This window comes from Epinephelus fuscoguttatus, linkage group LG16 (genome assembly GCF_011397635.1).
Source record: "Epinephelus fuscoguttatus linkage group LG16, E.fuscoguttatus.final_Chr_v1".
In the NCBI taxonomy this organism is placed as follows: domain Eukaryota; kingdom Metazoa; phylum Chordata; class Actinopteri; order Perciformes; family Serranidae; genus Epinephelus; species Epinephelus fuscoguttatus.
Window position 1 is genome coordinate 17,985,148 of NC_064767.1, and position 25,168 is coordinate 18,010,315.

The following is a 25,168-nucleotide window of genomic DNA, read 5'->3' on the forward strand; positions in this document are numbered from 1 at the left end:
TTTGTAATGTGCTGGTAAAGTGAAAATCCCACCAGGACTTGAATCATGAAAAACAAAAAGTGATGCATGTTAGCCTGAGGTCCGCATCAGGGTTTGTTGGTATGGTCCTGTAGATCATTTAAAGCTTTATATCTGGTTTTCCATGTAGCACCAGAGATTTTTCACATCATATTAAGTTATGTCACATCTCACGAATCACTTCACCATACAGCTCGGAGCAAATGCATTCCCTATCTGGCCCTGAAGGTTATTTTCAACACAGGATGTAGGCGTGTGTGTGTGTGAATGAGTTTCTCTATCTATATGTGTTGTTAGAGCAGCGACCAGTCCGGAGGTTGTGCTTCAGCAACGCATGCTGGGATAGGCTCCAGCGCTTGTAACCCTGAACAAGATTACCTGGTAAAGAAAATGGATTGATGGATGGATTTTATCCGGGAAAAGGGGTGTGATTTGGCTTCAGATGTGATGCAGTAGTATTCAATTATTCACTCATATTCTTTACCTGCTCATTCTTATTCAAGGTCACAGGACGTTTCCAAGCACGCAGTAAGTGGAAGGATGAGAGGCACCCTGGACAGCATGCCTGTTGTAATAACGAGAATAAAAGCATCTAATTGCAATTTATCTCCCTGCACCCACTTTAGCCTTACTTCCTCTGAAGAGTACATTTTTGTCTCTGGAGAGAAAAGGCTCTCTCCCGATAGGAGAAAGGAGCCAGAGAGACATAGTGTGTCTGCATAACACTTCTCTTCTTCTCTTCTGACAGACACATTATGGAGATGGAGAGTACATCATCAGACAGGGGGCCAGAGGAGACACCTTCTTCATCATCAGTAAGGGAAAGGTGAGATTCGTGCCCATAGCCTACCACCAGATTAATCATCACACCATCACGGTGCAGAGCATCATGACACACATGGCAAGAGACGCCCATCTCTGAAGCAAAGTGGTAGTATTTTGGGGTGGAAGTTGGCTTTCATCAATCATCTGGAGATAAGGGGGAGGCCGCTTCGGTCATCATCTCGTGCAGATGCTCTGGGAGCATCTAGACAGGAGAATGGAGTCACTTTCATTTCACCTTTCTGTCATCAGCGCTGGCCTTCACACTGAGCACAGATGAGACGCCGTCCACTCCGGCATCAACACTGCTGGTGGCCTTTCATGTGCTTGTATTGTGAACATGCTTTGATGCCACTATTCTTCCTCCTCATTTTCTCCCTGCTCGTCATCCTTATTTTCTTCAACATTTTCCTGATGCTCCTTTCACTGTTCATGTTTCTCATCCACACCTCTTCCTCACCATCAATACATACATTATCAACATTATTCTCTGTGATAACAGTCTTTTAGAGGAGCAGTGTGTAGGATTTAGTGGCATCTAGCAGTGATGATTGCAGATTGCAACTAGTTAAAACTTTTTACTGGGAGCCGAACTATCCACAGATGTCCCCTCCACTCCAAAAGAAAGAGATAAGGTGATTTTGGCTCGTCATAAACAGGCTGCTACCCCAACATCTGCTAATGTGTGCTCACTTTTTTCTCTGATAACTTAAGATCTAGATGTTCAGGAGGTTTCTACTGGGCCGAATTATTCACAAAGGTCTCTTCCTCTGCAAAACAAACGGATCAGGTGATTTAAACCGGTAAAAACACTGAATAAAGCTGTTTCACATTAACCCCTTGAAACCTGAGAAAATTGGCTTGATTTAGCAACAAAGGAAGAAATTACCCAAAAAATAAGCAAGAAATTAGTAAAAAGAGAAAATTAAAAGCAAGAAAATTAGTAAAAAAAAAAAGAGAGAGAGAAAAAGAAAGTTGGAAACAAACAAATAAGGAAAATACCCAGAGAAACTGCTGAGAAAACATTATAATTCTGTAACATAATTTTAAAATGTAATAATAATAATAATAATAATAATAATTATTATTATTATAAATGTAGTTTTTCCCCTATCTTTTTTCACTTTTTTCTTTTAATTTATTTTCAGTTTAAGTCAGTTTGCCTTTTTCCCCCTTGTTTTTAAAAGAAATCACACCAACTTCCTCAGGGTTCAATGGTTTAAATACTTGCAAAAGGCATCTGAAAGCAGCACAGGAAAAGTGATGTAGCTCCAGGTGTCAAAGGGTTAAAAAAAAAAAAAAAAAAATCAGTGTTTTTTTCCCCAAAACTGCTCATCAAGGAGGAGTTTCTAACTACAGCAGCCATTACGATGACTCAAAGGCACGAATGCCCCTATCTAGAGCCAATGTTGTTGGTCAGTTCAGGGCAAACTCCATGGACGAGGTCCCACTCCCTATGTGGATATAAATGGCTCATTTTGAGATAACAAAAACATGATGATTCTTATTTTCAGGTGATTATTAGAGGCGTAACAATATATCGGTCTGGACTGATAAATTGATTTAATGATTCCACTGAATTCAACAACAGTGATACATATCTGAAAATATCAAGACATATCTTTAAGATACGCCTTTATTTTGAAATTCCCATGGCACGTCTGTGTCACCATTAACATCCAAGCACACCTCCTTCCTAAACATTCAAACAGTGTTGGTGGCCTAGCACCAGACAGACAGTGGGGAGCAGCCAAGAAAAAGACAATAAGGATATTTACTGATATTGTCTCATATTGATCACAGACCCAAGAACTGAATCAGTCAAAATCCTATTGTGGCAGACTTTGTGATATAAGCACGTCACATCATTGTCCAAACAATTGGTATACTGTATCGTGAGGAAATTTGTGATTTACTAAGTGATTGTACAGTAAAGAAATATACTTACTAAATGCTACCATGTCTTACGAAATATATCCCTTAAATCCCCCCTCATATCCCAGTGAGTGAGACAAGTTCACTGCATTTTCTATCAGTTCACATGTCCAGGATGTGTCATTGTAAAAGATGAAGATACATTATGTTTCCTGCCTTTTTTTTACTGTCTTTTGACCCAAACAAATACAAGCCACTTGACAAGGTCGTCACGACTGCATCACAAACAAATACGCACTGGGACAAAGAGATGAACACACGCAGGAACACACATATATGCTGCTGACCTTACCGATGCTTTCCGCTTGGCTTTTTCCCCCAGACGGTGCATTTTGTCTAGAGGACATTCCACCAAATTTAGGCATCTCACAACAAACACACAGCCCGCCCTTTGGCCTACACCTCTTACCCCCTCTAAGCCTCTCTTCTTCTTCTCCTCTTTGCTTTTTTTCCTCTATCCTCCCTCATGATCATATTACATCGTGTGTAATTACACTGTCACTCAGGTGTTGGTAGCGCTACAGTGCGCCGGTGCTCAGTACGCTGCTACACCTGAGCAGAACTTGACTAATGGAAGAAGACAAGATCCTTTATTAGGCGTAACAACCGTCTCCATTCACTTCTTCTAAAATCCACTCAAGTGCCATCACTTTGATTTGTAAAGTCTAGCGGCACAGCACAGTGCCATCGCTCACATGTCATCTGGCTAATGAAGTGGTCAGAGACGCCTCCCAGATCCTCACAGAGATGGCAGTCACCTATTTCTAACAGACTACTCATGCACAGAGATATCTGTCACGGCTGTTTGTAATAGTATGATTAACCTGTCATCGTGAGAACTCACATACGTGTCACTTTCTTTTGGAGTGATGTGTAAATGAAATACTCTCTCCTTCACCTGCCGCACATCCTCACACTGTTATAAGGGACCTCGTCTTTCTTCTCTTGCTTCCTATCTTCCTCCCTGTCACACTGCTTTCTTTAACTCTCCTCCGCCTGCATCTCCGTCCTTTTTTCGCCAGGTTAATGTGACCAGGGAAGACTTGCCCAATGGAGAGCCCGTCTACCTGCGCAGCCTCGGAAAAGGCGACTGGTTCGGAGAGAAAGCACTGCAAGGGTAAGATTGTTCTTAATAACACTGCCTCTTCCAATTTAAATCTTCTGTTCTCCTGCTGTTTCTGTCTCCTTCACTGTCACCCACTTCCCTTCTAATTTTCACTCGCAACCTTTCTTTAATATCCTCCCTCTTGTACTTAACGTGCATCTATCCTTTCTAATTTGCTATCAGCCAGCCTCCAGCTCCTATCTGTCCCTGTTTTTTTTCCGCCGCTCACTCCTCTTGAGAGGCGTGATAACTTGCCAAGTGTTTGGGAATTCTTAAAGCCGGGGCACGCGTTACACAACTTCAGGCCTGATTTACTGTAGCTGTTCCAGACGCATATTAGAGATGTGACACACATATTCTATCTCTGAACCAAAGAAAGCATGTTAAGTTTGAGCAGGTGGGAAAGAGTCTGTCATAGAAATCAAAATGCTTTCCATCAGATTAGATGTTTCTGCATCTGAAAATACTGTTGTCTTAAGATTTGAGCAGGTAACATTTCTAAATGTTCTAACTCTCTTCTCAGAGAGTGCAAACGAGGGCACTTACGATTAATGTGGTGTGCTCCTCTTTCTCAAGCTCTATTTTCTGCCCAAACCAAAAGCAAAGAAGTGTCTATGTCGGGCTGACAGTGGAGATCCCCTCACAACCACACCAACCCGTCTGTGCTATATTTTGCACACGGCCATGTCACGCAGAAACTACAGGGGGAAGAAGTCATTATTTTGAGTCACTTAATGGGGTTCTACAGTCGTACAGTGTGCTCACAGCTGGAGACTCATTTCATTTAGACAATATTATCTGTGTGCCTCTTTTGTCTTTTCTTTCTCACTTCCTGTCTTGGTTGCCAGAGCATCGTGGTTATCAAGGACATCTCTGTTCTGTCCTTGACTGTAATAATGAATTTTCACCATCTTTTGTGAACGGTTGTCTTAAGTGTGTGAGCACAGCGGCTGTCACTAACACGACAGTTTATGTCAACAGAGATAAACATGTATTATGCAGATGTAAGCCAAGTGCAAGTAGTCCCCAGCAAGGGAGTAGGTTTCAATTTGTTATTGGGAAGGGAGACAAATTTAACAGGGGAGGGTTGGGGGTCAAATTTTAAGCATCAAACACTTCATTTTCTGCATTCTGGTGATTTTTATGCAACATTTGTGCCCTTGCTGCATCAATTTATGGTGCAAATTTATTTAGTTTTGTCCAAGTAAAAGTCCTCTTCTACTTTCATGTTTATATTGTGGGGTTATAAGCATCGAGGGGGTTGTGGCCCTTGCGTCCACTGAAAATCTACGCCCCACAGCATTATAAACATCTATGCTATATCAGCCTGTGCCAGGGATTCCTAGCTGTGATGTACTGAAGCATGTTTGAACTAACCAGGCTGTATATACTGCACGGATCAGATGATTCACAGCCGCTGCTAACATTCGGTGCCATCTGAGCACACAAATACCTCCACCGAAAGAACACTTCAGTGTAATAAAAATATTTTATACGGCTTCTGGCATCAAAGCCCCGTGCCCTGTGGTGATATTTTTACCCTGCTGTTTGTCCTGTCTTGTCATGACTGTGCACCTCTCTGCGCAATGTATTATTAAAACAGGGGCAGGGCAGAGGTAAAAAATAGTCTGAAGTGTATTGTGTCTGTGAGGGGTCAGGTAGAAGCAGAGAACATATGCACACATGAGAGAACATTTGAATGCGCTGGCCAACAGTGTTAACATGAAAAAAAAAATGGAGAGGTCGCCATCTTGTGGCCGAATGTGAAAGCTGTCAAGCCCTCGACAGGCACAATTCAGGAGCACACAGCAAGCACTTTAAAATACAAAGAGACTCAAGTTGAACCAAAGCACTATCATGTGAAATATAAAGTGTAATCTCATGTGTTGTCAAAACACACACCATAAATCATTTTTATTTTTAGAAAGGAGCCCTCCAGATGCACTATGTGATGTCAGGGTGATAGCTGGCATTGCACACATGGTTGGGCTTCCCCATATGTTAAAGCTAATGGCCATAGGATATAAAAGATGACAGAGCATTAATATGCATGCAGAACATGTGAGGCATGGGAAGGTTGAACTCCTGGCAGTGGGAGGAGTAGGTGGTTTCAAATAGAAATCTGATCCTGTTACACTAATGGGATGTAAAAAGGTGCTGTTTGATGAATGAGAGCATGACACAAAGTACTAATTTATAATGGATCGAGCAGCTGTGCTGCTTTTGTGTCGAATTTTCCAGGAATTCAGTGACTTCTTGAAAGGACGACTGCAAAATATCATACTGATGAGTTTGTATGTGAGCACACACACACACACACACACACACAGATATATGCATGATATATAACGCATATCCTTCAAGTCGAGATGAAATAAAAAATGCCGTTTTAAACCTTTGCTTTCATATCTGCAGCCATTTTGTTAACCTATTTAACAATATATGCCACAAAAATACAAAAACTCAATGACCTTTGCATACATAATCTAGTACCTGCTAATTCCAACCAATGATATAATGACATTCACCCATCAATCAATCTGTAACGTTTAGCCGCACAGAGCTAAGCATAAGTTAGCAAGGCAGCAACAGCATGCTCTGTCAGTTTGGTTCCAATTCCCCAAAATACTATGGTTACAGTCCGCGGGCTTGAATTTAGAGGACAACTTCGGTATTTTTCAACCTGGGCTCTACTTCCCCATGTGTATGTGTGCGTATCATTCATGGGTACCACTTGTTCTAAAATTGGTTCAGTATTGAGCTGCGAAACAAGCTAAAACGGTAATGGGGGCAAATGCGTCCCGTATAAAAGTGCTTTTTTCCACCACTGACCGGTTCAGATCACCAGTGTTATCTCTGTAGATAGCATATTGTAGCGGCCCTGGGGCAGTGGTGAGTGTGAATGAGTGGAGTCAGCTGTCAGTCAGTGTTGGAGCAGAGAGGCGGATGGCGTCCCCGCTTGGTAATGTAAATGAGTATGTGTGTGTGAAGTGTGTGTTACGCTAGTCTTTTACGAGTCTTTTACGTGCTACCCCCTGGAGTGTTACCGGAGTTTTTGGAGTGCTTAAATAAACGGGTCTTTTTCCCAAACACAAGAACAGGATGTCGCGCAACACCCCATAAGTTACAGCTTTCATAGGCTGCCTTTGTCGGACGGCGAGATGCTGAAGTTGTGGCTAGTTGTGCTACAAATGGATGCTAACACTCCTGTCCAGACACTGCGCCTTGCAGACCATCGGGTCTGCAGTGCTCACTTCTCCCAAGATGACTACTGCCCGCCGAAGAAGAGAAGACATCCAATCTCAAAACACCTCTTCCTCAAGAAAATGGCTGTCCCACGAGTAGAGAGAGCTACAGACACAGTGGAGCAAAGCTCGTGACATCACACAGCCCAGAGGTAAGGGAAAGGCTAAGTTAGCATGCTATTTACAGAGATAACACTGGCGATCTGAACCGGTTAGTGGCGAAAAAACACACACTTCACACACACATACTCATTTACAATACCAAGCGTGGATGCCCTCCGCCTCTCTGCTCCAACACTGACTGACAGCTGACTCCACTCATTCACACTCACCACTGCCCCAGGGCTGCTACAATATGCTATCTACAGAGATAGCACTGGTGATCTGAACCGATCAGTGGCGAAAAAAAGCACTTTTATACAGGACGCATTTGCCCCCATTACCGTTTTAGCTTGTTTCGCAGCTCAATACTGAACCAATTTTAGAACAAGTGGTACCCATGAATGATACGCACACATACACATGGGGAAATAGAGCCCAGGTTGAAAAATACAGAAGTTGTCCTTTAACTCAACCCGGCTATATTTATAGAGCACCTTTCATATAAACATGCAGCCCTAAGTGCTTCACATGGCAAAACTGGAATGACACAGACACAAGACAATAAAATATTAAAAAAGCAAACCAACCAAAACAGAACAAACTAACAGAAAAATATGATTTCTACTCCACAGACTAAAAAGAGAGTAAATAAATCACTTAAATCAAGACTGTAACGTTACTCCACATTTAGAGCCAGATTAAAAAGATAAGTCTCCAATTTGTGTATAAAAATACAGAGAGAGCTCGCCGTTCTAATATCCAGAGGTAGCACATTCCACAGTTTAGGGGTGTATAAACAGAACGTGCTCTTACCAGGACTTTTATGGGACACATGAGGAACATTTAAAAGTAAAGCAGTGGAGGACCACAGCGATCTGGCTGGAACATAACATGATAGAAAATCTCTGATGTATGGAGGGGCGAGGTCATTTAAAGCTTTATAAACAGCTTTATCCACTTGAGGAAAGAGGTATTTGTGAAAGCTTTAGATTAGGTGCAAGGCATTTTATAGAGGTACTGACAGATAGCAGTGTGGCCAGTGTTATATCAAATGGGTCGCAAATTCACATTTTGCTGGAAAGCGAAAGAATGACGCACCTTACCCTTACTTTGATTGGCTTACCCTGATGTTCTTACCCTACATGGGGCGCCCGCTCTACCCACTGACCTTCTGGGTGCCCCATTCTTGCCCTAACCTGAGCTTATCTTACTCCTCTTGCCTTAAACTAACCAATCCAATCAGTGAAGGGGATAAGTGCTAGCCAGTCTAAGGCGAAGTAGGGTGAGTCATTCCTTTGTGTCCCTCGGGTCAGGGCCTCACTGTTATAACTATTATGACACGGCCACTTCTGAACAATCAAATCAAATTCCTTTTACTGTTATATCCCTCCTGCCTACTCTGTTTCACTTGGAAATACATCACGATACTGAAGCGAGATTACTTTGAAATGCCGTTTCACTTTGACTTTAAATATATCCATATATATTTACATCAGTGCATTTGTAGTGTTTACCAGGATATGGTGTTCAGCTTTGAAAAGCTCTTCAGAGCACCTCTAAGAGCGTCTCATGATTTGTTTAACCAAGGAAACAATATCTTTCCTACACCTCACTAAAACAAAGTGCTCTCCTCACCTCGGGCTCTGCTTGTTATCATCTGTTGTCACAAACTCCTTTTGTCTTGGAGTGTCTTGAGCGAGAGAAGCCCATTCAACGACACCTTTGATGGTGAAGGATGTCTTGCAAATTCAAATGATTGAGATGCTGGCCATCTTGGAACCAGGCTTTTGATCAGAAGGCTCTTCTGCAGGGCCATCTTTGTAATTAGAAGTTAACTGTGTGTGTCCTCGCTCATGAAACTCAATAGCTCCTACTCAAAGGCTGCTCTGTCCATCTGAAGACGCTGCCTTTGATCTGTGAGAACAACATATTTACAAATCAAAGTCTGCTCTCCTGCCAGCCATAATGGTTTTGTTGGAGCCTGCGGAGCACTGTGTGTGATGTGTATACATTAAAGCAGCTGAGAAATATCAGATTACATGTTTTCTCCAAAGGGCCGTATAGCCCTTAATGAATAGGTTACTTATGTGCCGTTGGTGGATGTTCCAGGAAAAGATGGACTTCCGGTTTGAAACTGTTTGTACGTTGCCAACAACATCTCATGTCACACACCTCCTGTGAAGTATGAACTTTCATTTGAGGTGTAGATCCATCAATAGCACGGACAATATGTGACCTGACCTCCTCTCCTCAGTGTATTAAGTGTATGTCTGTTGGGTGTTGGGGTGTTCCAGTACAGGATGAGTGATTGATATAAAAAAAAAGTGTGATGTCACGGACATAAATGTGTTTGGTGTCAGTGTCAGACCATGCTCAGACCAACAATAGCCCACCGATAAACCACAGTGAGAGGCCATGTCAGTGTGGATAGTTGCCACGGATACCGGTGGGAAGATGAGACAAACCAGGAAGTCCACTTCTACAGTTTAGCAGATATCAACACTGCACAGGAGTTTTTACTCATTTGTTGCAGGGTTTTAGGAATCTGGAACGTTAATACAACAGCATGCGTTTGTCCTGATTCAACAGGAGACTAACATCGCTCCAGTTTAAGCCTCTTTACACTGGCTCCCAGTATGTTTTAGAATGGATTTTAAGATTTTACTGATCACTTTGAAGGCTCTTCATAGTCCCTCTCTCAGCTATATTTCCAGCCTCTTAGTATCATACACGCCAGGATGTACTTTGAGGTCCTTTTGTCTGTTCCAGAGGCTCAGATGAAAACTAAAGGGGACAGAGCATTTGCTATCAGGGCCCCAAGGCTCTGGAACAGTCTCAGGAAATCAGGTCGGCTGATTCAGTGATCTCTTTTAAGCCCCTTCTCAAAACATACTTTTATCAGAGAGCCTTTCCTGATTTTACTTGAGTTTTATGTTCATTCAGACTGTCTTTTATTTCCTCTGTTTTTATATAGTGTTTCTATCAGTTCTTTTAAAAGTTGCTGTTGACATGTCCTGTCTCTTTTAATTATTGACATATAAAGCTCTTTGTTTTGAAAAGTGCCTTATAAATAAGAATTATTATTATTCCAAGCACACCGCTACAAGCAAGGGCGTAAGTTTTGTTTTTGTTTAAGTTTTGTAAAATTGGACAGACACACATAAAACTTGGGGTTTAGGTTCCTCCGCCAAGAAATTTTGAGCGTCTAACACCTGAGTTCCTGCATTTTAGGGAATTTTTCTGCATTAATTTATGGTAAAAATGTCTTTAATTTCGTTAAAATAAAAGTCCTCTGCTACTTTCATTTTTTATTGTGGGGGGACAAAGGCAAATGTTCTAAATTTTGAGTGGGACATGTCCCATGTGACCCCCAAAAATCTACGCCTATGGCTACAAGGGCCATTCTATAAGGCTTTAGCCATGCTGCCAGCTCGACTCTAGGGATGGCAGTGTTGGTCAGTCCATCAATTTAGTCCAGACTGAAAAATCTTAAAGGGATAGTGCACCCAAAAATGAAAATTCAGCCATTATCTACTCACCCATATGCCAAGGGAGGCTCAGGTGAAGTTTTAGAGTCCTCACATCCCTTACGGAGATCCAAGGGGAGAGTGGGTAGCAGCACAACTCCACCTAATGGAGGCTGACGGCACCCCAGATTAAGATGTCAAAAAACACATAATTGAAACCACAAAATATCTCCATACTGTTCGTCCGTAGTGATCCAAGTGTCCTGAAGCCCCGACATAAAAAGTTGTTTGGAAAAATGTCATTTGAACTCTGAGTTCAAATGATGTCCTTGGATGAGTAGATAATGGCTGAATTTTCATTTTTGGGTGCACTATCCCTTTAACAGTAGCACTGATGTTATACACACACACTCATGGTCCCAAGAAGATGAACCCTAATGACTTGAGCAATTCCCTGACTTTCCTCTGAATCACCGTATTTGTATAATATAATTTGTAATCACTCTGGTGATCCCTTAACGTTTCATCTAATACCATCATTTAGTCAAATCTTTAATTTGGGCAGTACTTTGGGTCATGACTAATACCACACATACCCAAAAAAAAAGACATTCCCATCTGCCGCAGCTCTACTTTGTGTTTTGGGCTAATTAGCATATGCTACAAAAATACGCTAAACTAAGATAATGAACATGGTCAAACATACATCGGTTCAACATACAATACTTAGTATACATATTTCTTATGGTTACTTTAATTCTACAGTTTTATTCTCCTGATGTATATATTGTAGTTTAATTTTCAAACTAGCAGCCTCAGCACAGTGACGATATCTATTTTAATGTTTTAATTTTCAGTGTCTTAAGTACACTGTAGCATAATGCATTATTATTTTAATGTTCATTTCATTTCTATTTTATTGTATAGCTTTGTATTTACATACTTTTATTTCAAACTCTTTTATATTTATTTCTTACAGTGCTCTATTCTTTACATCTGAGCAGCTGTAATGAATCATTTCCCCTAAGGGATCAATAAAGTATTTCTGATTGTGATTCTGTAAACATTTAGCTCAGCCTTACAGAGGCAATAGCTTGAGACTTGTTACCAGGTCTGTTCTCTCGCACAGAAATTTTTGGCCAGCAGCACAATGCGCAACACAATGGTCTCATTGAAATGAATGCTCCTTTTTTTTTTTATGTAGTGCTTGTCAGTCTGAATGTGGCTTTGTAGAATCACCCATCTCCCTTCACTCTGAGCCATACCCTCTGTCTTATAATAGCTCATTCCCCACAAGTCAAAGCATTAACTTCTGCCATCTCCAGCTACAAATCTGTATGTTTTTTCATACACTGCTGCTGTATGTTCCTGTCTGTTTCCTCTGTGTATTCAACTTGTACATTGCTGCTTTATGTTCTGCCTGTATCCTCTGTATATTTTACTTTGCTCTGAGGCATACCATAGATTTTACGGCTGAAGCCATCTCTCATTTTATACAGCCACTGCTCTCAGTTCATACCATCACAGCATGGAAATCAGCTATCAAAAGATTTGAGGCTTTTTCCAGACTGCTTGGGAAGTACTTTGTCGAGTGAATCCCATGTTGTCCCTTTTTGTTTTGGAAACATGCACTATTGTTGTGTTGTGATGCAGTTATGAACAGGGACTGTTTCTTCAGAATTTCCCAGAGGCCAGAAATGTATTTTAGGTGTTTGAACCCAAGGGGAGGGTTGGGGATGGGGATGGAGGAGTGTGAGAGCTGAAAACAGCATTAAGCTTTGAGAGTCAGCTGCAGCTACAGAGCCCCGAATTCACAAAATAAATAACATTTTCAGAAGTAGCACTCAGACACACTGATCCGTCAAATGCAGGATGAGAAACAATGAACACAAACGCTGCCATAAAAGGCCACTAAAATAAGTCCATACATGAGAAACACAGGTTCCCAGTTAGTGTTTTCACGTGTTTGCGGCGAGCTCAGACATCTGACGCTTGAGAGTAACCTTTCTATCTGTTTCACACTGTGTTTGGTTACTCTAACAGCATAGCTTGCGAGTGAAATAATGTTCCGCAGCTATCACTTTCACCTGGTGAAGTTTAGAAAAACAAGAATACAAATGCACCAATCAGCACGGGGTTTCAAGGTGATGTTAAAACATGCTATTCTAGTGGCTTCCTGGAAGAGAAGGAAAAATATATTCATAAATGTAAAAATGTCTGGTATGCCTTGGAAAGTGTTCACACTGCAGATAAAATGCACCATTTGTAGTTAATGGAGAAAAGCTGCATAAACAAAGGCACATTCACTTACTTACATACTTCAACACCAACCTGTGACGCAGCTATCCAAGCCCACCTGAATACCTCTCAGTCACAGAATTAAAGCGCAGATGATTGGCTGTGTATCCCACAGCCACCTCTTGTTCTTGCCCCGGTCCTGACCCCGGCTTTACTTCACACACTGCAGCCCACAGCTACTGCCCGGCTCTCAGCTTCCAAGCCTGTACGTTATTTTCATAACCCCCTTCCCAGGACACCAGATCACTGTCCAATTACCAGGTTCATTTCAACTATCTACTGGAAATCAACACCACAGGCTCCCTCCTGTGTAAGTCCAAAGGACATTCCAGACACAGCATGCAGCTGCTTTTAGTGCGACTTTGCTGGTGCATGTGTGTGTTTGTATGTGTGTGTGCTTGTCTGTTTTCCAATGCGTTTCTCGTTGCACTGCAATTAACAAGTGCAGAGCCATCTTGGGCTTACTGGATGACTTCGGCTCAGCAGCATGCAAATAATTCATTCTGACTGATATTGTTTAGTGATTGTGTTTCACATAGAACATCACTAGTATCAACGCAATGGCACACTAAGTTGTTTTCCTCGGCTGCGTTCGAGCAGCGGGAGACAGGTGTAACAAGCTGCTCTCTAATATGAAACCCTTGAGGTCTCTCAAGGATGATCCGCGCTTATGTAAGCGCTATTTCAATATAGCCCAAAGTGTTGTGTTGGATCACCATGGTTAGTAAATGATACAAACACTGTGCACTTCCTTTTGTGAGACAAATTAACTCATGTGACAGATTGTGGGTGTCGCCGTCATTGTAGCTCCTTATCACTAATAAGAAAACTGTGTGTGTGTCTGATGAGTTGCTCTTAGTTTTAATATCTATCATTGTGATGCGTGATCTTCTAAAATGTATTAACGTCAGATAAAGGTTATTTAAAGTGGACATATTTTGTTCATTTTCAAGTTCATACTTAAGTATTTTGGGTATGAAACCAGAAAATGCTTTAATGTTTAAAAAAAGTGTGTATCTCACATATCTACTGTCTATTTTTGTAAGCTGACACCATTTCCCTCAGTGGAAATGAAGCTTTTATTTACTTTTATTTCACAAATAAGAAACAATAAATTGTGAAGACAATAAAGCCTCCATAAAATAACATTTTAGGTCTGTGTGATTTATCCTGGCTTCGTATGGGTAGAGGAAATCTCCACTATATGCCAGGTTAGCTTATATAATGTAAAATGCCATAGGCTTGTGCTAATAACATTAGCATCTTATATTTTTTTGTTTAAAACGTATTAAGTATAAGACAGTTGTTTTGTCAGTGAACCTTGTGAATTGTAATGGAGCCAAATTTTGTAACGTTACCTTTGTTAAATGTTGCTGCTGTCCCTGGCTTCATATGAGTAGGGGAAAAGTCCGCTAGCCAGTAGGCTAATTTATACAATGTAAAATGCCACAGGCTTGTGCTAATAACATTAGTATGTTGTATTTGTGGGGAAAATGTGTGCTTTGTCTGTGAATGCTGCAAGTTATAGCAAAGACAATTTGCGTACTTGTGTTTGAAATTGTCTCTATTAAGCCATGTTTAATGTGTGTTTTGAATCAACTAAACTAAACTAAAGTGTTTTGAAAGTGTAACTACAGAGTGACACAGACACACCATTGTACAGGTATAAATACTGACAACGGTGTAGGCCACTTGCGTAGGCTACAGCGTAGGGTCTGCATAAAGCTGACACACAAGGATAAATCCCACTTGAAACGCTTTGTTTTAGCACCCATCTCTTTAAGCCCCCTACATGGAAAAGCCATAATTGGTCAGCATTTCTGCACCACCGCTATTGTAGCCGTGGTTTGTAACAAAGAACAGCTGCACTTTCTACCATGCAAAACCCCCAATAAAAGCTTCTAAACCAAAATCTTTACAACTAGACGTGTTTAAGCATGAACACGATCCAAAACTGGGGACAATTTAACTACTTGAGCCACCAAGATTACATGTTTCTCTGACGTCAGCATATACATGCAGCAGTGTACCTGCAGCCGGGAAATGACTGTGTTGTGTCACTTTCTCCTCTTAAAAATGACCAATAAAAACCTCTCTCAAAGGGGAGAAATTAACAACATTAGCGACCAGGATTGCATGTTTCCCTGACGTCAGCATGGAGCTACATATAGAAGAGAAGGCTATGTAATGAAAATATTTGCAGTTGCGTGCCTGTAGCATGAGACCACATAAAGACATCTGTGACGAGGTGATGCCATCTTGCAGCCAAAATACAGTAATCACTTTACATTTAATGTGAGCATACAACATTGTGACATATATTTGTGATAGAAAATAAAGAAAAGCATAATCTACCCCTTTTAAAGTTGTTTAAATCCTTGGCATTCTTGAACTATTGACCAATAACTACTCAGCATTTTGACTGAATATCTACTGTCCTTGGAAACATGCAGTACGGTATATGACAGGATTAAAAATCTTGTTCAATTTGTTTGGCAGTGGCAGGTAAATTTGTAGCAGTAGTGGCAATAGCTTTTGAAAAATGACTGTACAGTTGGTGTAATGTCATAAATCCACAGCTGGGACATTACAAGCATTTGTGCCTCAGCAGCCCTTAACAGAATAAGTTGACTCCGTTTTCAGCTTCTGAATATTTTAATAATCATCACATTAAATTTATGCTTTGCAGGTCTCTTATGCTTTCCTTTATTAATTACGCAAATCCAAAAACGTCTCTTCCCACCTCAGTCTTGTGTAATGTTAACCACTGAGAACTCATTCCCACTGACTGCCACTCATCATGACTCTTGTTCCCGAAACGAATTATCACATAATCAATATTAACAACCGCGGTGTAACACGGCGCCTCCATCCAAACTGGGACGTTTGCTGTTCTTTCACCCATTAACCTGGTTACTAATACTGTAAGTGTGCTTATGTAAATGGTCCTGAATGCTGTTGTGGGCAAACACAAGAACAGGTGGAGCAGTGTTTGCCAGAGTATTGTGTGAAGAGCATGGATACAGGCCATCGGGGCTTATCGGAGGTGAATGAAATACTGTATGAGCTGTGCTAGCTGGAGGGCCCCAATGGTCAACCTGTTAATGTATCCTTTGCCCCTGACAAACACTACCTCTCCTCTCCTCTGTAGTCCTCACCTTTCCAAATGTTGTGTCCCCCACCAGCTGTGACCTTTATTCAAAGGGGTCAGCAGAAAAGAGTGAGGCAGACTGTACGTATGTGTGTGTGTTTGTGCATGAGGAGGGGGTGTGTTTGGAAGAGGGAAGGCAGAGGGAGTTGACATAGCACGAGGAGGAATTGTCACCTCAGCTCATTGAAATAGGTTGCCGTATGTCCGAGTTGAGACCAGACACAGAGAGTGATTGTCGGCTACTGTTAGCACTTAAAATTCAATTGAATCAAGTCTTTTTGAATCTAGAGCAGAGCCTTTTTATTTCCTCCCCATCGGGATATTAAATTTAACCACAGTACGATCTCTCTTTTTTCCTTTTTCAAAAAAGATGGGGCAAGAAATAATCTGCTTATGACATCCCCTGAAGAATTTCCTGTCTTTTTGTAATATTTTAGTCCGTGTTAAAAGTGGATAACACTACACTTGGACTGGAGGTTTAAATACAAGTGCGACAGACGTGTCTTTTGTTGGAGGGCTGCCCTGGGCAGTGCGCTGGTTCAGAGCTTATCGCTGTGGGACTCTGTGTGCAGGAAATCTTTCACAGTGAAGGATGGATTCATGGGATACAGACTCAGAGGACTCGTGCGATTGGGGGGACTCCTCTGAAGAAGGAGCATCATCGGAGGAAGATGAACTTGATGTCAAATATAATAAAGAGTAATGCCAATCTTGCAGCGATGTGTGTTGCCTGTTGAGAGTGATGTTTTTATTGTGTGCCAGTGCCATTTATGGAGTGAATGGAGATGAATAAGACTGATATACAGGTGTTACTTTTTGACACTTTCCATTATCACAGCTCTGATAAAGCATTTAAAATGAATAATACTAATCAAATGTGCCAGTTTTGCTTTTGTGCCTGACTGTGTTGTATGATCTTTTTGTCCAGGGAGGACATCAGGACAGCCAACGTCATTGCAGCAGAAGCAGTCACCTGTCTAGTCATCGATAGAGAGTGAGTATCAGTGTTATTTCCCACAAAACACAATGTCTGTTCTGCACTGCTGATCCTTTTCTTTAGCATTAAAGTAGTAAAAGAGCTCAGTGAGAACGTCTGTCTGTCATGAGCAGCCATGCGAAACTAGCACCCGAATTCTGCTTTGCTCCTGATGGTCAGGCGAGGACAGTTTCTTCAATTTCTTGGAACAGGCTCTCCAAGTTCAACTGAGTAACTGAGACATCAACATGAACCCTCGCTACACCTTATGAATGTGGCGCACATTTAGCTGTCATTACTTTCAATTTCCAAACTCAAGAAACATCAAAGCTCTCACGTAAAAAGTCGAATTTATCCTAAATCATCCATTAAATTTAATTTCAATAAATGTGAGGTGAGAAATAGATCGTGCATTTGCAGGATCATGCTCCCCTTAAACTTCCCTACAGCACCTTGTTTGATCGTCAGCTCCCAAAGTTCGGGAGTCATAAAAGGTAATTCCTTCGTCACCTTACTGTTTGCTTCAGCTTCTATAGTCAGGACCAATCTAATTCTCATGTAAATGTTTTACAGACTACTTAACTTATGAGATTTGCTCCTTACGTGACGCCAAGAAGGCATGTGTCTTAAATACTAAATCACCTTCACTAACATATTAAGATTTATGCTAGATTTGCACAGGAATGACTAACAAGGGCTATTTTTTCCACTGATGTTCGTCAGGAGATTATCAAGGAGCAAAACCACACTTTCAGCCTCGCGCTGCGATGACATTAAAAATGTAGATCCACAGAAGTTTATATCAGGTCACTATCGAAGGAAACAGTTCAGTCTCTGAGCATCTTTGTCACTAACATGAAGTCATGTGGTGAGAATAGAGAGGCAGATGGATTGGGCATTGGGAGGAGATGGTATCAGCTTACCCAGGGCCTCCCTCTAGCCTCAGGGAACACGGCGGGCACAAATGGGCCTTCCTCAGGGCCGGCAGAGGGGATAGTGAGTGAGTCATCTGGCGCAGGTGATTACCACTGCCTTTCACTCTGCCTGTCATACAAGCAGCTAATACTGTCACAGCCCAAGAACTAGCTCATTCTGCATGACGCCCGCCTGGCTAATTTTGGTGCAGATTCAAGGTTATCAGTATTTTAAACTGTCTGTGTGCACTTATTCGTTTTCTATATGTTTGTGCATGTGTGATGCAGCAAAACGACACGGTGCATCTTCAGAGGTTAGATGAGGATAATTACAGGAGCTGTGCGGGAGGGAAAAGAAAAGGAGGAGAGAGACAGTTGGAACGAGATGGGGGAATAAAAACAAACGGCAGGGAGTCATGGGCTCAGCGCAATAGACACCGTAAGCAGCCAAACATTTAAAGGAAAGCTCGGCTCAGAAACAGCCCCAGCTTACAGGCATTATGGTCTCAACAGGAGAAAACACCAGATGTATTACATCGTCTGGCTGACAGCTTGATGAGCCTTGCATGAAAACAGCCTCAGTTACTTGTTCTTCCAGGATGTTTGGAGTCTTTTGCATAGGCGGCCATACCTCAGAGGGAAATGAGCCGAAGCGTTGTTTTTCATGTAGCAGATCTCCCCATGAGGACAACTTTGGAGGGTTTTATTTCAGCAACTTAGAGTACTGTGTAGTTTATTATTCTGCAGTCAATCTCTCATTGTAATCTTTAACTGTCATTCCTCTGTGTTTATACTAATGATAATTAATAGGGGTGGGAATCACCAGAGGATCCACGAATTATCACAATACTTAAGTCAGTATATGGAATAAATTTGTGATATGGGTTAGAAACAGAAATTTAAATGTGTAATACACACAATGGATTAAAACATATTTAAACACAAGATAATTAACAAATATAAAACTGAAGTGTGAACACCAAAGTGTACATGAAATGTGTTTGGGATATTTGGGCAGACAGTAGACCCATATAATGTACTGAGTTCTGTCAGTTTCTTGTTTCTTGCTCTGTGTAATTCAAAGGGAGCTGACAAAAACAATGAATGTTAAAAGGGTAGGTGTAATAAGCTAAGGCTTCACCCTACACCTTGTCCGTCCTTTTTCCCCCATATTGCTAAAATAAACATTAACTTAATGTTTATGTATTGTATATCTACCAGTATATTTGTGTTTCATAAGTTGGAAAATGACCCCAAATAAATGGAACTAAATGATACAATATTATTGTGATTTCAAATACGCTGCGATATGCAGAGTATCGCGATAAAATATATTGCGATATATTGCAATTTATTATCTTTTTCCAACTATAAATTACATCTCCAAAGGAAAACTTTGTCAACATCTGTTTTATCTAATAAGTTTTCAGTCTGGTTATCTCACTTGAGCCATTTTTTGCAGCAGCAAAATCTAGTGAACTGAAAAAGCAATTAATTATATGATTCGATACGATACGATATGATATGATATGATATTGCCACACAAGAATATCACAATATTATGCTGTATCAATTTTTCCCCCACAACTAATAATTAAGTTCTGATATATCAAGTAAAAACTGTATTGGTCTTAATATTTAAAGGGACACTTTAAGGGACACCCAAAAATAAAAAATATTTTCCTCTTACCAGTAGTGCCATTTATCAGTGTAGATTGTTTTGGTGTGAGTTGCTGAGTGTCTGAGATATCGACCGTAGAGATGTCTGCCTTCTCTAAAATATAATAGAAGTAGATGGCACTCAGCTTGTGGAGCTCAAAGCGCCAAAAAAAATACATTTTAACAACCATAACAGCAATGTCTCTGTCCAGAAATCATAACCCGGTTACTAAAGATAATCTACAGACCTTGTTGTGAGCAGTTACATGTAGGAACTATTTTCTTTCTACCGAAATACACCCATTAACCGAATCACCACGCAGAAGGAAGTGTGCATCTACTCATGTGCGAGATAAATGGTGTCTTCCTCAGCTGAGTAGTAACATTAGCTAGCTCAGGTGAGCAAGCAGTAGCGAAACTATTAGTTAGAATATTGCTGTTGCTCTTTTATGGTTGGCAGGTGTAGTTTGGTAGAAAGAAAATAGTTCCTACATGAAACTGCTCACAACAAGGTCTGTGGATTATTTTGACTGACCGGGTCATGATTTCTGGAAAGACACATTGCTGTTGAGTTTTTTAAATATACTTTATTTGGCGCTTTGAGCTCCACAAGCTGAGTGCCATCTAGTTCCATTATATTGGAGAGAAGGCAGACATCTCTACGGCCGATATCTCCAACACTCATCAAGTCACACTAAAATAATCTAGACTGATAAACAGCACTGCAGGTAAGAAGGAAAATATGTGCATTTGATTTCGGGTTGAACTGTCCCTTTAAGGTCTGAAAAGAACACAGGTGTTTCATGTAGTCAATCAAATACCTTAACTGCCTTTACTTTGTACTAAAAGAACAAAAATATTGCCGTGGGAATTTAGTGTCTAATGATAACTATCTTGTCTTTTTTAATCACTCAGCACAGTATGTTTTCTGTTCTATTATTCATTCATTAAAACATTTATGCACAGCCTCTACTTTTGTCTCGAAAAATTCACACTCATCCCCCGCCTGCTATCACACTATTTTACACCTCTTCAGGGGAGCTCTGTCTTCTCATCTGCTCTACAGTGATTTTTAGAAACTCGTCTTTAAAAGCAGACTGATGAATATTTAATAGTAACTGGCAGTGTTTTTTTTTTATTTTTTTCTATGGCAGTCTGGTCATATATTACAGCAGCTTCTTATACAGATTGCCTGCAGTGTACAAACTGCATTCAAAACATACTGTAAGTGGATAACATGTGGGCTGGTATAGGTTGCAGAGTCTTGAACAAAATAAATAGCCTCAGAAAGTTTGATCGTATGATGTAATGTCTGTTGCAGTTCATTCAAGCACCTGATCGGAGGATTGGAGGACGTGTCCAGTAAAGGTCACGAGGATGCTGACGCCAAAGCCAAGTAAGACAAAAAAATTGATTAAAATATCTGTTTGTTTTGTGCTTGCTTTTTGTTTTGGTCGTCTAAATTTCACAAATTAATTCACAGATTCAATAAATCTCTAAAGCTTTGCGCCATATCATGACCGCCCGCCAGTGGCAACTTTTTATAATGGAACATACTTTGGGCCAACTGTTAATGCATCGTGCCTTTAGGTCTGTTATATAACAGCACAATACCCCTGTGGCAGGCCAGAAAGCAGAGGCTATGACCTCCGCCTCTATTTCTGGAGGAATTAATATGTACTCTATTTATCGTCGCTATGGAAACAAGAGAATGGCACTGTGGAAGGCACCTTGGCAATGAGGTGGGCATCTTGGGGTACAGGCCGCTACATATTGGCATAATCTGATACCACGCTCACGCAGCGCTATGCTGTGAGTCAAGGTGAGGAGAAACAAGAACCCAGTAATGACAGATTACAGAGAACAGGAACAGCTTATCACACCAGAAAGGGAGAGAGGGATGTTCGTGGATGGATGGACTGAGCAAAGAGAGGCAGGGAGGGAGCAAGACGGGTGACACAGGCTTCTGTCCGAAGCTTTGGATTTCAAGCTGACTGCCCAGAGTGTCAGTCATCTTGTGCGAGTCAGTGGAATTCAGTCAACAAGGAGCAGAACATAACACCAGTTACTGTGTTGGACGGAGGCACTGAGGAAGGAGAGAAGACAATCGGGGGGTGTAATGGGAGGCTTGCCTCTGGCATTCAGCCTTGGCCAGGTCCCTCTTATGGCTCACTACCACTGCTGATTGCCAGCTAATGTCTGTGATCGAAAGAGACCTGCAGCATGTGCTCTCCAGCCCATTCCTCCCATCGCCGGGCCTGTGGGGAAGCTAATTTAAGATTGATTTTATGCAAATGAGCAACAAATCATCACCATCATTCATAACCTTATTATCAACCCTATTCTCCACTGAAGTTTATCTTAAAATAAAGCCGCTCTCTCCCTCTGCTCCTCAAAATCTGTCACATCAAAGTTGTTTTCATCCTGATTAAGGTAGCTCTCCCCGCCGTGTGCTGTGTGTGTGTGTCGTCTCTTACTGGCGCTCCCCGCCCAGCAGAGCACATTTGTTTCTTGGTGAGGAAAGCCTGCCTGAGTCAGGATCCCACGGTGATGGAAACTATCTCTAATTGGTCACAGCGGATAAGCACCATGTAGCAGTACCGTAACTATACTGAAAACTACAGCTGCTCTCTGTGAGGTTGACAGGTCTTTTCTTCAAACACTACCTCCTTGCTATGTACTATATATATGCGCGCATTGCTGTTGATCAAGCTTCTCTCGATGCAAAGTAGAGCCAATACACCTGTCTTCGTTGTTATTTCTGCCGGCATAAAATAAGGATTTAAGTATTTTGTTAAGCTGAATGCGCGGTGAGAATCTGTAGGCGTGACAGGAAAATATTATGTTATTCAAAGTGCCATATTTTATTTTAAACATCAGGTTTTTTGGGGGGTGGTTTAGTAACCCGTGGGTCACAGCTACGACAATAAACTGCGACATCCCAGGGACCAGATGCAGAAATTATGTGCACACACGAAAACCATGCGAACACCTGTTCCCCACACATACACTGGTATTTATAGAGGAAGGATGTGCTGTGAGCATGTGTGCACCTCACACATTCTTCAGATGAGGAGTACACACGGGTTTTAGCTAAAATAGCTGCAGGTGATGTGGTGAGAGCGAGATTAAATATAAGCTGAGAGACAGACAACGTTGTTTTTAGGTTGCTTGCCAATTTCACTGGTTGTTTAGCAGGCTACACAGTGCTCTGTAAAATGTCAATCAAAAGCACATTTATAAAAGTATAAATACTTTGGCCTGATGCTGGAGGAGCATGTCATTTAAAGGGACTGTCAGTGTTCTAGGTCAGTCAGCAGGTAGAGCACTGAGATCTGTACTGAACAAAGTTAAACAATGTGGCAATCTAGGATTTTATACTTATACACAACTCTTTAATTCGTGTGTCCTGTGTTTGGGGTTTCCAAGAACATACAAGTTGTAACACAGTGCATTATAGAGCGAGTCAGTCTTTCCTGGGTGTCCATAAATTGACTTGAGTTTTGGCCATTAGTGGAGATATGGGATGGGAACCTCCGAACATCCGGCATAAATGTCAAATGCTGCAGCTTTGGAATAGACTTGTTAAGATGTCAGATCAGAGACTCACAAAAAAGGTTTTTAATTGGGACATCTTCCACTGACATCCCTGGACTAATAAGCTTAAGTCATTATCTTATTTGAACAACTTGTCATTTATTTTCCAGAACAGGTTACTTTGTGAGATGAACCCAGAGGAGGACAGAACTGGAGGTTTTCAATAAGATGACCTCTACCTATGTTGAATTCTTTTGGTTGGCTGATCATGAAAAGTTGAGTTTTATTTCAAAACGCGAACCTTTTTGTGGCTGAATTTCTTTGCCAGGCCTGGGATAGATTTACTGAGCAGTAAAATAACATGTATTCTTAATTGTTACTGCAACATCATTGTGATGGTGTCTTGTAAACCCATGAAGGTCACTTTGTCAGGTCAATCTCAACGTGAGCCATGAGAATGAATCATTGATCATCCTTCTCACATTTAATTATAATGATGATGATGCATATTTTACCACGATGATGGTTTGCAAAAAATGTGGTGAATTAGTGGCACTGATGCCACAAATAGCCGCAGCTGTGCGTAATGACAGCTGCTCTGGCAGCATCCAGGAACCTCGCTGATACAACCCAGTCGGTGAAACTGCACTTTCTTTACTGTATTTCTGACTGGAAGGTCAAATGAGCGGTGGAGGGGAATGAGTAGCGATATGCAAACAGATGTTTATTAACAGATGTTTATAGGAACAAAGAATATAGGGGGTTAGGGGCCATAGATCTGGGCATTAGTTTAATGATTGCTTTTGTTAAAAATGTCTCAGCTGCCATCCTCAGAAATGCTCTTTGGATAGGAAACCATTCATAGTGGAGAAAAGGAGAGGGAGAGCCACATTTGGCCTACATTATAAATTGGTATAAGCTGATTATTCTACAGAACACCAACATTTGAATACTGATTGGTGTAGTTTATCTAGCAAATACATTTTTAATACAATTAATTCTTTTAAATATGGGGGCCTGATAGCAAGTATATATCTGATAATTGTGGCAATGAAGTAATGAATAAATTAAATAATAAAAACATTCCAGAGAGCATCAGAGACGTCACATGGCTGATTTCGGCAGGTAGACTCCCAGTGAGAGCTGCAGTGTCTTGGAGCTGTTACGTCACCAACGATTCATTGTAACAAGCCTGAAACCCAAGAACACCTTTAATTGACTGTTACAGAGCACAAGAGGTCCGGCTCATCTTTGAAGGTCTGGGTGTAAATTTTATCATGTTATAACTCTGTGATGTATGGACACTTTGAAGCCCCCAAATGCCCCCAAAACATAAAGAACTGACAAATATGTATGCATATTTCTACTTTTGTGCATACACACAGTTTAGGTTGTGAATCTACACAGAGTTTTATGCATCAGGGGCCATATTCACAAAGCTTCCTAGTGCTAAGAGTTGTCTTTAGAAAATTCTTAGAGTTGTGACATTTTCTTAGAATTTCCCCTTAAAGTTAAGACTAGGTCCTTGTAAACATAAAAGTTATTCACAATCCTTGAAAGAGCTCCTAAGATGAAAAGCTGTTACGAGCAGGGAGGAGGACTTTTAAGAGGCTTAAGTGTCTTTAGCAGAGGAGAAAACGCTGTAAACACAAAGAGGTAGAAGAAATATTCTCCAAACGCTGGATGACAGTGAGTGAATAAAACGCGACCGATTAGCTTGTGCAGGGATAATATGTGTGGTCGATCTCCTTAGGGGTAGGCACGCCTTTCCCAACTAATGCAATAATGCTGTAACGCCAGAAATAAAATGATCACAGCACAAAGATGTTTGGAAAACTGGAAACTTGCAGCAGTGATGACTTGGGTCTGTCTCAACCTTCCATCAGCAGAGTGATCACACAAACAATAGCCATGTTTCCATCAGCCTGTTTAGATGCGC

At 41.1% G+C, this 25,168-nt stretch overlaps 2 protein-coding genes across 3 annotated transcripts in view; one reads left to right on the forward strand and one right to left on the reverse strand.

Moving 5' to 3' along the window:
- LOC125903271 (bifunctional 3'-phosphoadenosine 5'-phosphosulfate synthase 2-like) overlaps nt 1-25,168 on the reverse strand; it is a 275,592-nt gene that overhangs the window by 217,479 nt on the left and 32,945 nt on the right. The gene's annotated exons all lie outside the window — the stretch shown is intronic.
- Nucleotides 1-25,168, forward strand: part of LOC125903270 (cGMP-dependent protein kinase 1) — a 143,507-nt gene that overhangs the window by 106,653 nt on the left and 11,686 nt on the right. For both annotated transcript variants that reach the window (XM_049600091.1, XM_049600090.1), the window contains exons 6-9: nt 767-844; nt 3,798-3,892; nt 17,072-17,137; nt 21,014-21,088. In XM_049600091.1, the coding sequence (XP_049456048.1) occupies nt 767-844; nt 3,798-3,892; nt 17,072-17,137; nt 21,014-21,088 (314 nt within the window). The remainder of the gene's footprint in view (nt 1-766; nt 845-3,797; nt 3,893-17,071; nt 17,138-21,013; nt 21,089-25,168) is intronic.